Consider the following 13,719-nt stretch of genomic DNA (forward strand, 5'->3'; position numbering starts at 1 on the left):
CTCTCTGCAGAAGAGAGTTATCCTAAATAATCACAGCAAAGGAAGTGAGGAGGTCCTGCTCTCATCATTCAAGTCAAGTTGGCTAAATTCTGTCCTTTTCTAAACCTCCCACAAAGAAAACAGTGACTATAAATGTGAAAAAAAAAAAAAAAAATCCTAAGACCTAACTTCTATGTCATATTATTGATTTGGTTCCCTTTTCAGAAGGCTGAAGACTTCCCAAAAAGGAAACCTACATTACTTTTAATTTGCCACAGAGCTTGGCTTTGCATCAGTCATCTCAAGAAAATCTAAGAACTTCAAAATTCATTAATCCCCAGTGAACTGGATCTTTCTAAACTATTCATTCTCAGTGTTTTGGCATAGTCACCCCATGTCACTAGCTTAATTGGTGGCAGGTTATTTTCCAGTTGTCAAATAATCTTTTCCTATTTAAGAGGCAGAAATAAAAACAGTCACTCATAAAGGAATTCAATAATTTGGATCACAAACAACATAGGCATTTATTTGAAAAACATTTTCCATTTAAGTAAAATGGCAAATCAGCTATAGTAGCTTCTTTACTGCTTATTCTAATCTGCACTCACAGTCATTTTTTATTCATCAAATTCAGAGATACTGCTACAGAAAACTCTTTCACAAAGTATTTAGAAAAAAATATATACAGTCTCTCTGATAGAAAGTTAATTAAAATAACAAAGCCAGGCAGTATAAAGGTAAGATATAAAACAAGCTCACATTTATAAACACAAATAAATAAATATGTACAGAAGAGTCTATGCCAACATTAAACAAACAAAGCTTTACAACGCAAGTCATGGTGGCAACAATGGAAAACATATCGGGATCCTAGACTGACTCTAACATGATGTAGTTTAAAAAAAGGAAAATGAGGAAAATTAAAAAACAACAAAAATTGAAACTCTTTTTCAACTCTCTTCCAACCCCAGAGAGTCTTAAGTTGATACTATTCTCAAAGTTAGGCTAAAATAATTTTGGCTCCAGAGCTAAATTCCTGAAGTTCTGTTCTGAGGGGGCTAAATGAAGGTGAGAACTACATGTGTAGAACTCAAGTCCACTTGCACATGTTTCTATTCAGCTGTTTCTCCATTTTTTTTTTTTTATCCTTACCCGATTACTAGAAATTTCTAAAGTGGAGCTGATACTGTTGTCAAATATGAAAAAAACATTTTTCCAAGATCTGCATGAATATGAGTAGAAATCAAAGATATTTTTAAAGTTCTCACTTTAATTACTTATAACTACATAAGCACTTTGGGTAGAAATCTCACAGTTGAAAGCTAATTAAATTCTATCATCTCTAAGGCTTGGAGGAGAGTATATGAAGATTCATTGACTAGTTAACTTTCATCTAGATGCAACCTCTGCCCAAATAGCAGCCTGTTAACATACATGCCTATGGAAAACAATGTGACTCTGCTGTAGGGAATCTTAGTAACCTCAGATTTACTATCTTTTCCTTCTGTCTATACCCCTCTCCTGGGAAGGCCAGGCTGAGCCATGCTTTTATCTCCCAGAACAGGGTTCCAGGATGCTACAAAATGGAATGGTATGAAAACTTATTACCACATCATCACCTGTTTGGGTTTGCCAAAAACCTTCATGACTGAGGATGAGCGGAAGGTGAGACGTCCCTTGGTTGCTGTGCAGTCTGAGAGCTTTCCTATGTCTCAAACTAAGGGCTACCTGCTTCCCGCACAGAGGGAAAGGTCCCCAGGTGCTCAGTCTGGCTTCTGCCTTTAAGCAGTTTTGTTCTGCCAGAATGTCTCATCTTCTCACTTAGGCTGCTTCCAGAACCTGAAACAACTCAGATAACTCAGAGCAAATGTAAAGGTACAGCACATATTGAGACCAATTTCTAAGAAACTGGACACTCATCCATCATTTAAGAACAATTAAAATGTAGTCTCCTATACATTCACTAGCAAGCACATTACTCAGGATAGTCAGAAAGTTAGGCTAAAAGCTGCTTAATATTATGCATGGCTTATATGCAGAAATCTAATCCATAAATAACACCCCATCTATCTTGCCAGATCTCCTCTGGCTCTTATAATCAGAGGACCTATATACAAATAGTTTTCAGACTGGTAAGTGTAGACCCACATGTTTATATATTATTTTGATTATGATAAGTCACCCACCTAAGTCTCAGTTTATATTCTTTGGAACAAAACTCTTGAAAGAGGAAGTAAGAGGCTTTTCATTTGTGCAAATGGAAATATCTTAAAAGTCTCTGGAGCTATGACAAGACCATAGAGTCTCAATAGTTGTTTTTCCCAAAAGGGCAAGACTGTTGTACACAGCATGCCTAATGGAAATTCCATTCCTCCCATGAACCCATGGGTCAATATACAGTAGAGGATCAAAAATAGAGGTGTAAGAAGTTCATTCTTCAACTGCTGTGAGGTCCACTGTAATGAAACCCCAACACTAAATTTGATTCAAAAGTATAGGATTAAATTATAATTAACAATGATGTTTAAGTCGTGTCTTGAATAGGATAAATGAAACAGCATGACGTCATATTAACTAGGTCAAAATTTGTGAAATTCTTTCTTTCTTAGGCACATAGTGCTCTTCATGGTTAAACATTTGAGATAATGGAAGATACACCTTTCTAAACTTTGTCAGACATCATTCTTTTGTCTCTAGTTAAAAGAGGAAATGCTACTGTATTCAGGGAAACTAGCAGAGATGGGACTTGTAGGCATCCAAAATAGTTTTAAATATTAGTATGCTTTTTTAAAGATTTTTTGGATGTGGACTCTTTTAAAAGTCTTTATTGAATTTGTTTCAATATTGTTTCTGTTTTATGTTTTGACTGTGAGGCATGGGGAATCTTAGCTCCCTGACTAGGGATCAACTCCACACCCCACCCTCACCCCCCATGTTGGAAGGCAAAGTCCTCACCAGTGGATCCACCAGGGAAGTGCCTATTAGTATGCTTTTGCTTGTTGAGAAAGATGATGGAGCAAATGGCCATACCCAAACCTAATTATTAGGTGGAGTGTGAATAAACTCTAAACTAAACTTTTCCATAGCCTGGCCTGTCCCTTGTCCTCTAACCTTAATATTTCACCTCACAGCCCAAGTTCTGATTGGTCAATTCAATTATATATTTAAAAAACCCTATCCCCTGTGGGTACTGAATCATGCTGCTCTCAGTAGTGAAATTTTAGTGATGGTGGAAACTCCCCCATGGAAGAAACACACTGAAAAGACAGATAGTGAATTTCACAAATGCCTTCTTCACAAAACACATTGGTCATATATATGCAGTTACCTAGGTTAGACCACGTTTACATCTGCTAGTTAAGAGTCTGATGCTTGCACATCTTCATGTTTGTGCAGACTGATTCCTCTTTCTTATATTAAAGATATCAAAACTTTGTGCTGTGGCTGAAAGTGTCTGACATGATAATATTTTTATAGAAATTATCTGAATGAGCATTGCAATAACCCTTGACCTTATCAATGACCTGATGGACAGGAATGATCGATGTTTGTTCTCCATCAGCATGAGTCAGTTTTGATGAGGACTTGTCCATGGAAGCATTGTCTGAAAGAAATGATACAAGAAATTAGGCTGCAAGATGAACTGGTGACATGCCTGAGAGCCATCGCTTTGGACACTCTATTTTGCACATTAAAGAAGATCACAAAGGAAATAAAGCTCTGATTCTTTCTTAGTTTTGATAGCAGGCAGCACTAAATTTTCATGTTTTTCATCTTCAAGGTGCATTGGTGCATATGAATGAATGTTACTATACCTTCCAGTAATTTGTGGGGGTTTAAGAAATGTTCTTCTAAGTGGTATTTTTCAAAGAGCCAGTGAATAGAGTCATCAGAAAATTGAGGAAAAAATATATATGGCAAATGGCTTGCACCAAGTAGTGACAGATTATATAACAATGAATTAAAACGTGCTGAAATATCTGTGGAAGAAACAATATGATGTCTATGATATGTTTTTACAGTAATACAGAAAGGCGGAAATGTGTAGGTGGCTATGAGTTGATAGATTCAAGGGGATTTATTATATTATCCTCTCTACTTTTTATATGTGTTTGACATTTCATAATAAAATTGTTAATGAAATGTAATTTAAAGAATTTTGGAAAAGAAAAGTGAATAAAAAACATAAAAGCTATTTTGAACACATTTTCTCATGGAAAAAACTTGTGAAATGACTGCAATATAGAAAAAAGGGCATCTTTTATGGATTATTTTTAAATTCTAGAATCCAAAATTATCTTTATCAGAAATATTTTAAGTATATGTTTTCATTAACTATGCTACAGTCTCAGAATAATGTTGTTGCTGGCAGCAATAAAATCATAGCAACTAACAGTAATAAAGGATTGCTAAATACATTTCTGTCCTAAATCTCTCAGTATCACATATTAAACATTATTTTCCTAGACCCATAGCTTTCTAAAATTGGCTCGGCCAATGCCTTGAAACTCTGTCGTGTGTGTGTATGTGTTAGTTGCTCAGTCGTGTCTGACTCTTCGCGAACCCAAGGACAGTAGCCGGCCACCCTCCTCTGTCCATGGAATTCTCCAGGCAAGAAAACTGGAAACTCTGTTAAACACTATTATCTATAAATACACATGACTATATTCATGTACCCTGTGAGTATCTTGTAAGTATCTGTCTTCCTCCCTCTCCCAACACATTTTGGAACAAAATTCTATCTTAAAATCAACTACAGAGATTTTACATCAGTGAAAGAGCAAATATGACCTTCTATAAAGTACTCCATCTCCTGCAGTTGTATCATCTCTATTCACTGTGGAAGAGGAAAAAATTCTATCATGAAAAACTGTGCCTAGAAATCTGGCTCAAAATGGAATGTTCACTCCACGTGTTTTATGTTTTGAGTATGCTGGACCCAGTATGTGACTTAACGTTAAAAATCCATCCATAATTGGCAAAATCCATTGCTATTGTATCTGTTGTCTTTGGAAATGACTCAAATTGTTCAATTGTGGTCTTGGTGTTGGAGCAGACACTAAATACAATGAAAGCTAAAATAAAAAATGGTTTGTCCATCTCACTGAGGAAGCAAGAGAGAACAGATGGTCTATGGGAAGAGTGAGCAGACTGAAGCATGGTGGGATGACCCAGGATCAGTGAGAAAAAGGCTCAGGGGTCATTATCTAAGGGTCCCTCCCCATTCAGCTCTCAGCAAGCTGATTGATTCTATGCTTTCCTTCCATTCACACATTCACTAGCCATTGGTTTTCTGTTGGGAATTTTTCTATTGGCTTAAATTTCAATAATGAACAATTTGTACTTGATGTTTTTAGAAAACTACACATCCTCAAAAAAACCTTCATAGATACATTCATTCTATTTCATTGACAACTTCCAGGGGCACACAGTTTTTAAAGATGTTGACCAGCTCCATTCCAAATATGTGACCCAATTTTCTGGATCTTCACAGTCTAATAAAGTAAAATTCTGAGCTAGGTCTGTGTTTCTACATATATGCTATTCCCAGTTTCTGCAATTCCCAGTTATAGTTATTATATTGTGGATAATATAGATTTTTGATTATTGCTGTAAGTCTGAAAACCAGGGGCTAGGGAAATGAACTATTATTTGACTGATGCTGAAATTTCAAGCAGACAAAAGTCCTCAAAAAGCAGGCTTGGAATCGACAATTTCTCTTTTATGACTTCTGTGAATGTACCATGACATATCCAGTAATTCATAAGAGCAGTGAAAAGGTAAAGAATTGTACTCCATTCTACAATGAACCTCTCAAGTACTGCTTTTTTTTTTTTTTTTCTGTTATATGACCCACTAACTCCAGAGCATGGTACATTTCCTAGAAGGAGCAGCTTGCAGATACCCCCATGCAGAGAAGAGCCAGCCCAGCACACGACCATTTGACAGTTCAGAAATTCCAGCTCAATGCAGGACTGTCCTTGGGCTAGCTGAGAAGTATTGTAAAGAAGAAGCCATTTTGCTGGTGCAGCAAGAGTCTTAGTTTAATCCATGCAAATATTCTATTACCTTGCAAAAAAATTCATGCATTCAAGAAAGTAATAAAAGTTTACCTGAATGATCCACTTTTGTTGAAGGAATGATCTTAGAAGACATTATCTACAATTCCAAGAAATAAACCATCTAGATATCCATGATGATATGCAGCGACTTTCTACATACCCCAAGTGACCAAGGTACACCAGCAGTCCCACTGAGAACTGGCTAGGTTGCAGAAGACCCTTCATATGTCAACTGACTGGAATGATTATACCATGAAAGTCATGTCATACCATTGACTATATCCTTATACTAGTTAACAAGAACCTGTTTAACCCCAAATGTTTGAATAGAAATGATTAACATTAGTGAAGTCTTCAAAAATAAATATCCAAGCTTTTGAAACAGTAAAGCTTTTCTTTGGTATCCCCATTTCTACAGTCCCTTTTATCTTCTAGTCAGTTTTCCCCATGATGCTATTACCAAATATTTTATAATTTCAAAATGCCCCTGTTCCAAAATATCTACCTATTATCTTCTTTACCATTTTAATAGTGGTTTTTCAGGCTAGCTATTCTCAGTTATATTAAGAGGAAAATAATTCAATTGGGCTAATTTCTATGCATTCATAACTAACTTTAATGCATTAAGCATTTGGATTTTAAAGGGGAGACAAAATGAGTATCTAATTTTAAGGCTGATCAAATAAAGTACAAAATTCACTCATTATAAGTACAACAGAGCCTTGCATAATAGTTGGGAATAGGGGGCACTACTTCCTGAACAACTGAAAATCTGAGTACAATTTACAGTTGACTCTCTGTGTCTGAGCTTCCTCAGTGTCCACAGTTCTGTATCCACGTATTCAGTCAACTGGGGATCAGGTAATACTGTTTGTTGTATTTAGTACTAAAAAAAACCTACGTATATGTGGACCTGCCCAGTTCAAACCGTTTTGTTCAAGGGTTAACTGTAAACAATATTTTGTGCCAGGGAACTACCAATTAGGTAGACTAATCTATCTCAGATTATATACCTGTCATCGTGTTTCTTACACAGGTGTTTCAAGTAAGTACGCAAAGACCTCTTAATTTTAAGGAAAACTGCTTGTGTGCAGGACTCCAGTACTCTTGCCTGGAAAATCCCATAGACGGAGGAGCCTGGTAGGCTGCAGTCCATGGGGTCACACAGAGTCGGACACGACTGTAGCGACTTAACAGCAGCAGCAGCAGCTTGTGTGCAGGACTCAAAGACTGCACCCCATTCTGGAAGAGTTCATAGCTTCTATTCAATTCCCCAAAGTATCCCTAACTCCAAGCAACTTTAAGAACTGCTGTCCTAAGCTGCTCCAAGTTTTCAGATATTCTTTAAAAATAATTGTATTTATTTATTGGCTGTACTGCCTCTTCATTGTTGGGTGGGCTTTTCTCCAGTTGTGGTGAACAGGGGCTACTCTCCAGTCGTGCGCGGGCTTCCCATCGCAGGGGCTTCTCTGGTTGCTGAGCGTCCAGGGCGCCCAGGCTTCAGTAGTTGAGGCACAAGGGCTCAGCAGTTGCAGTTCCTGGGCTCTAGAGCACAGGCTCAATAGTTGTGGCACACGGGTTTAGTTGCTCCTGGCATGTGGGATCTTCCCAGACCAGGGATCGAACCCATGTCTCCTGCAGTAGCAGGCAGATTCTTTACTGCTGAGCCACCAGGGAAGCCCTTCAGATCTTTCTTTGACTAATTCTGGAATTAAAAAACTCTCTAAATATTCAAACTTTTTTCCGCAGTGCTATCTTGAATACCAGGCAGTGGGCACCAGAGTGGTATAAGCAGGGACATGTGGAAAGATTCAAATGTACATAAGGGTCATTTGAAATGCAAGTGATATAATGTGAACATTTATACACACATCACGTAAATCACTCTTGCCAAATATGAATGTTTTTGGTGCCATTTGCTTCTGCCTACATTTACTAGCTAAACAAATACAAAACTTAAAAGTCATTTCCATTACCTTTTATAAGCATCTTTCATTTAGAAAGTGCTGGATACTGAGTGTTGAGAGCTGTTTGACCAAGGTTTAATTAGTATTTAAAAGTAGCATTTCTGCTATTTTCAACTGAAATTATTAAAGGAGTATACCTTTTCACATTGTTCACTGGCTATCAAGGACTGCAAAATGGTCTTTGCAGGCATATGTCATTTTATTTCACTTCACTTTGAAGCCCTTCGCAGACATTGCAGTTTTTATAAATCGAAGATTTGTGTTGTCTGCTGACAGTCAAGCACAGTTTTTAGCAATAAAGTATCTTTTTAAATTAAGGTATGCACATTTTTTGACATGACTGTAATACACACAATAGACTGCAGTACAGGGTAAACATATAAGCATATATTTATATATGGTGCATATAAGCACTGAGAAACCAAAAAATTTGTGTGACTCTCTTTATTGCAATATTCAATATATTATAGTGGTCTGAAGCCAAATTATCTGTATATCTGAAGTCAGCCTGTGTTTTCACAGTCTTCAGAATTTTTCACACATAGGCTTAGTGTCAGAAAGTGTGATCATTGTAAATATGAAGATTTGGTAGATGAATAAAGATACAATGTTTCATTTGTATCATCTGTATCACTTTCCAAACATAATGTTCCCTCTTTCATATTTAATCAGTAATGTAGAGAGCAATTGCCAATAACACTTCCAATAGTTAGGGACTTAAGTATCTTTTTTGACTGAGGTATAATTGACATATATCAGTATTAGTTTTAGGCGTACACTATTATGATTTTATATTTGTGTATATTTCAAAGGACTTAAGTCTTTCACATACAAGCTGGATGATGTCTCTTCCTGTTTTCATTACAACTTGCCAGGTAACTGTCATACTATGCTGAAATAATTTGCAACTCAATTTCTGTATTTTTTAAATAAAGATATAACTTTTAAAAACAAGATGCCATACTTTTTTAGGAAAATTAAATTTTAAAGCAAATGAAGTTACAAAAATATTGAGTTAATGATACTCTGACAATGTAGGTTCCATTTTGGTCATAAAATTTTTAAAAAAGGACAAAATATTCACAAAGGTGCTGAAGGTGCAATAAATTTTGATTTTCCTAAGTCTAAAATAAGCACCCTAATGGGCACTGTGATCTATGAATCTTTATGACATGCCAGTTCTCACCATGAAAACATGATGGGAAGTGTCCCAGAGAGCATCTTTACTAGCACTTTTCTGGCCAGAATGACTCACCGGTGTGGCTGTTCCTTTTGAAGTAAGTGGTAGAGCTGGATTTAGACTTGGATGTAAGGTAGGTTGAGTTAGAACCAATGGAGCTGGAGGACAAAGATTTTCCTAGATTATCAGAACTTTTCTTGATGATATTGGTAGCTGTCTTACTCCAATCTGAAAGAAATGACATCTCTCCGTGAGTCTGCTTTAGAAGGGATATAGTCTGCCTTGAGGGCTTCCCTGGTGGCTCAGCAGTAAAGAATCTGCCTGCAATGCAGGAGATGCAGGTTTGAACCCTGAGTTGGGCAGATCCCCTGGAGGAGGGCAAGGCAACCCACTCCAGTATTCTTGCCTGGAGAATCCCATGGACAGAGGAGCCTGGTGGGCTACAGCCCATGGGGTTGCAGAGTTGGACAAAACTGACTTAGCACACATGCACACACTTTGCCTTGAAAAATCATCACCACATTATTTAAGTAACTGATTCATAGCATTAGATGTTCTGACACACTGGCAGTGAATCATACAAGAGACTGACATGTCAACAGTAACAACTCGAAGAAACAGAAAAGTTTCTTACTTTGACCTTATGTTTAAAATTCTACTTAATATCTTAAGGTTGAGAAGTAACCACTGGAGGGGTTTTTTTAAAGAGTAATATTTTTCTTCAGGGATTTTTTTATATTGAGAAAAATCTCTTTTGTCTAATAATGTAAATGAAGACTTCAAAAATATGGAAAGGTACATAGGGTACAGTGGATAACCAAGTTGTTAAATTAGACACAAAAACTTGAGCAACTCACTTAACCTATCTGGAACTCATGCTTCTTTGCAAAATAGAACAGTCAGGTCCAAAGTCCTCCGGTCCCATGCAGTCTTAATAATCTAAGACTCCGACCAAGCATCTTTACACACTCCACCTTTACACCTTGCTACCACTGGGACTGGGTTGCTCTCACAATGCAAATGTGTGAGTACTCAGTTGCTTAGGTGTATCTTATTCTTTGCAACCCCATGGACTGTAGCCCGCCAGGTTCCTCTGTCCATGGAGTTTTCTAGGCAAGAATCCTAGAGTGGGTTGCCATTTCAGGGGATCTTCCTGATCCAGGTATAGAACCTGAGTCTGCTGCATTGGCAGGCGGATTCTTTACTACTGAGCCACCTGGGCAGCCCAAATGACAAACACTTCTGACCACACTCTTAATGTAAAAAGCTCGATCACCAACATGCCCCTTTACCTGAGTTGTCTGCCAACCGAAATCTACCACAGCAGAGATGCCGCCTCCACTGTTTCTGAACATTCTCCTTCATAGCACAGTGGAAGATAAATATAAATAAGCCTGGGACAAAAGAAAATATAAAACAATTAGGCAAAACGACACATCGCTAAAGACAAATCTTACAAAACACATGGATTTAATTTTTTTTTACACCCAAATCACTAAGAAAGAAAGATCAAAGGAATCTTTAAGTATGCAGCTGATGTTTTAATCCTTTAGAATAGAACACAGAGGCTCAGATAAAACTAGAACAATTACATGAATCTAAATCTGTCCTTGTTTTAATCAGTATTTGTTGTGACGTAACCTAAAGACTAATCTGAAATAGGCAATATTCACTTTAAGAGACACTCAATGTTTCCCTTATATTTGTTTTAAAATTATGTGAAAACAGAGAAAATATCCATGAGCTCATCATCTATTTCAATTTGTGTATTCTGAGCTATTTTATGTAAGCATATTATTCTAAGTCTGGGCCATAGAAAAGTGGTATTTTTACAAGTCAAAAATGGCCCCAAATCAGCAATTTCATGTAGCTCCACCTGGCCTGCTTTAGTTTCTCAACAGTTTAATGCAGAAGTATTTCTGTATTGTCAAGTGGTCTTCATATATTTATAGTTTGCCTGCAAACTATCGATCAAAAACTGTATCACTTGTGCTTTGGGAGCCAGCCTCTTTTAAAATTTGCTTTTGCATTTTTACCTTCTCTTGGCTGCCTCAATTTCTACCTCTCTTCCTCCAAACTTGGTTATTCCCATTTCTCACAAGCATATCCTAGTAACTCTCTTTTAAATAATCAAAGAATTTCTCCTTTAACCCCCAATCTTCTTCCAGCTTCTACTTCTTCATTCCCTTTCTCAACAAAACATCCAATGACTAACTTTTGCTGTCTCTATTTTTTCTCATTTCTTTTCTTCTCAACCTGCTCTAAAGAGGCGACTATCCACATCTCTGAGGCCACTGTCCACATCTCTGAGGAGACTGTCCACATCTCTGAGACCACTAAAACTGCTCCTGTAGATCACAGGAACTCCCCTATTGTTAATTCAGTTTTCTTTCCCGTTTTACTAGACCTCTCAACAGTATTCAAAACAATTGATCACTCTCTCATTCTTGAAATACATCCTCTATTTTTTAAAGATTTTTTTTTCCAAGTAAACCACTTTTTTTTAATCTTTATTGAATTTTGTTATAACATTGCTTCTGTTCTATGATTTGGTTTTATGGCTGAGAGGCATGTGGGGTTTTAGCTCCCCGACCAAGGATAGAACACATACTCCCTGCATTGGAAGGTGGTCTTATCCACTGGACTGCTAGGGAAGCCCCTTGAAATACAGTCTTGATACCATTTTCTCCTGTGGAGGGGGTGGTTTAGTCACTAAGTCATGTCCGACTCTGAGACCCCATGGACTGTAGTCCTCCAAACTCCTCTGTCCACGGGACTTCCCAGGCAGGAATACCAGAATGGGTTGCCATATCCTTCTCCAGGGAATCTTTCTGACCCAGGGATCGAACCCACATCTCCTGCATTGCAAGTGGATTCTTTACCACTGAGCCACCATCCCTGATGTTCAAAACAGAAGTGCTCTTCATCATTGCCCTCAGACAAACATATTAAACTCATTTCAGCTCAGTAATTTGATAGCTCTTCCTTCAAACCTTTCCATAACAGGATCTTAACCTGCCATTCAGGTCTCAGATCAAACCCCTCAAAGAGGCCATCATCAACTGTTTCTTTTTATTTTTTATGTCTTAGCCTCTGCTCACACCCTTGCACACACCTATTTTTGCTATGGCACTGATCAGTACCTGATATTCTTGTATTTCTTACGTATTCATTTATCTCTTTGCTTGATTATCCCTTGCTAGTAAATAATAAGCTTCAAGAACACAGGGATGCTTGTCTATCTAATGCTGTACTAGCCATTCCCAAAATAATGCCAGGAACTAAGCAGGACCTCCATAACTGCTTTGTTGAATGAATAAATATAACCAAGATTAATCACTCATCTATTTTACATGAGATAATTTAATACATACATGTACATCTGAATGTCTTAAATGTGTTTGGGTGTAGGGGCTTAAAAACAGGAGTTAACAGAACACAAGTTAAGGAGTGACAGGAATACAATGAAAATATATTTAAGGCAAAAGCTTCTGAAAGGTATGCAAGTTAGTTGCCAAGTAATGCCTTAATAATATACCATATTAAGGAGATTATCTACATAAGTGAGGGTATTCTAGAGAGTGCAAGGGCTTAAACTGAACCTGAAGAAAACTTTGGGTAGGAAGTTAAGGGGTTTCCAACAGAATAATCTATTCAGTGACTACTAAGCACTGCTAAGCAGGAGGCACTCTGTTTTAGGAGCAGGAAATTCCAAGGGGATGATCATTGGTTTCATGGAGCACAGGGTCTAGCATGGAACACCATAAAAGTGAAAATGACTAAAGTACCTTTAATGGACATTAAGACCTATCCATTCGTTTTGAGTATGGAGTATTCATCAAGAAAACTGTAAATTACATTGTAGCCTGTGTAACTGGAAAAGTGGGGTGAGTATTTAAAGTACTCTTATTTTACACGTACAGATGAATTTTCAAATGAGATCTAAGGCTGTGCTTTTACGTTTTATTTTTCAATATCTTAACTGAAAGTGGTCACAGTTTTACTCCAGAATAAATTACATTATTAAGAACGATTACAGAAGGGAATGTGCTGGATTTCTGCAGGTTAGACCCTGAATGCAGTGAGATGACCGTGGCTGATTCTCCTCCTCTGGGTTTGGCTTGTTTGGTTATCACTGAGTAGTAGACACTTACTTAGGAGGTGTTCCACCAATTCCTATTGAACCCAGGTCTCCCGCATTGCAGGTGGATTCTTTACCAGCTGAGCCACAAGGGAAGCCTGAGAATATTGGAATGGGTAGCCTATCCCTTCTCCAGTGTAGCTTCCTGACCCAGGAATCAAACCAGGGTCTTCTGCATTGCAGGCAGATTCTTTACCAGCTGAGCTATTAGGGAAGCCCTTATTATGGTTACCATATCATTTTATACATATTTATATAAGTAAAACATTATTATGTTATTTATTAATGATATTTTATTAGTAATAAAACAGTGATGAAAATACATGCTAGTGACACAATTACTTGTCTAAGATGATATCAGATAGGATGCGGAAGTTCTAATTTTAAAAG

The 13,719-nt window shown here is 37.3% G+C and overlaps 1 protein-coding gene across 5 annotated transcripts in view; it reads right to left on the reverse strand.

Annotated features, from left to right (window-relative positions):
* Positions 1-478: 478 nt before the first annotated feature.
* Positions 479-13,719, reverse strand: part of ADGRG6 (adhesion G protein-coupled receptor G6) — a 153,909-nt gene continuing 140,668 nt past the window's right edge. For 3 of the 5 annotated variants that reach the window (XM_006066166.4, XM_006066168.4, XM_006066167.4), the window contains 3 exons: positions 10,481-10,582; positions 9,264-9,416; positions 479-3,583 (listed from right to left, as the gene is read on the reverse strand). In XM_006066166.4, coding sequence (XP_006066228.3) covers positions 3,405-3,583; positions 9,264-9,416; positions 10,481-10,582 — 434 coding nt within the window. In that variant the 3' untranslated portion in view covers positions 479-3,404. Of the gene's footprint in view, positions 3,584-6,092; positions 6,139-9,263; positions 9,417-10,480; positions 10,583-13,719 lie in introns of all 5 variants that reach the window. The other 2 variants (XM_025294471.3, XM_025294473.3) reach the window with 1 other exon arrangement.

This window comes from Bubalus bubalis, chromosome 10, assembly GCF_019923935.1.
Source record: "Bubalus bubalis isolate 160015118507 breed Murrah chromosome 10, NDDB_SH_1, whole genome shotgun sequence".
Lineage (NCBI taxonomy): Eukaryota > Metazoa > Chordata > Mammalia > Artiodactyla > Bovidae > Bubalus > Bubalus bubalis.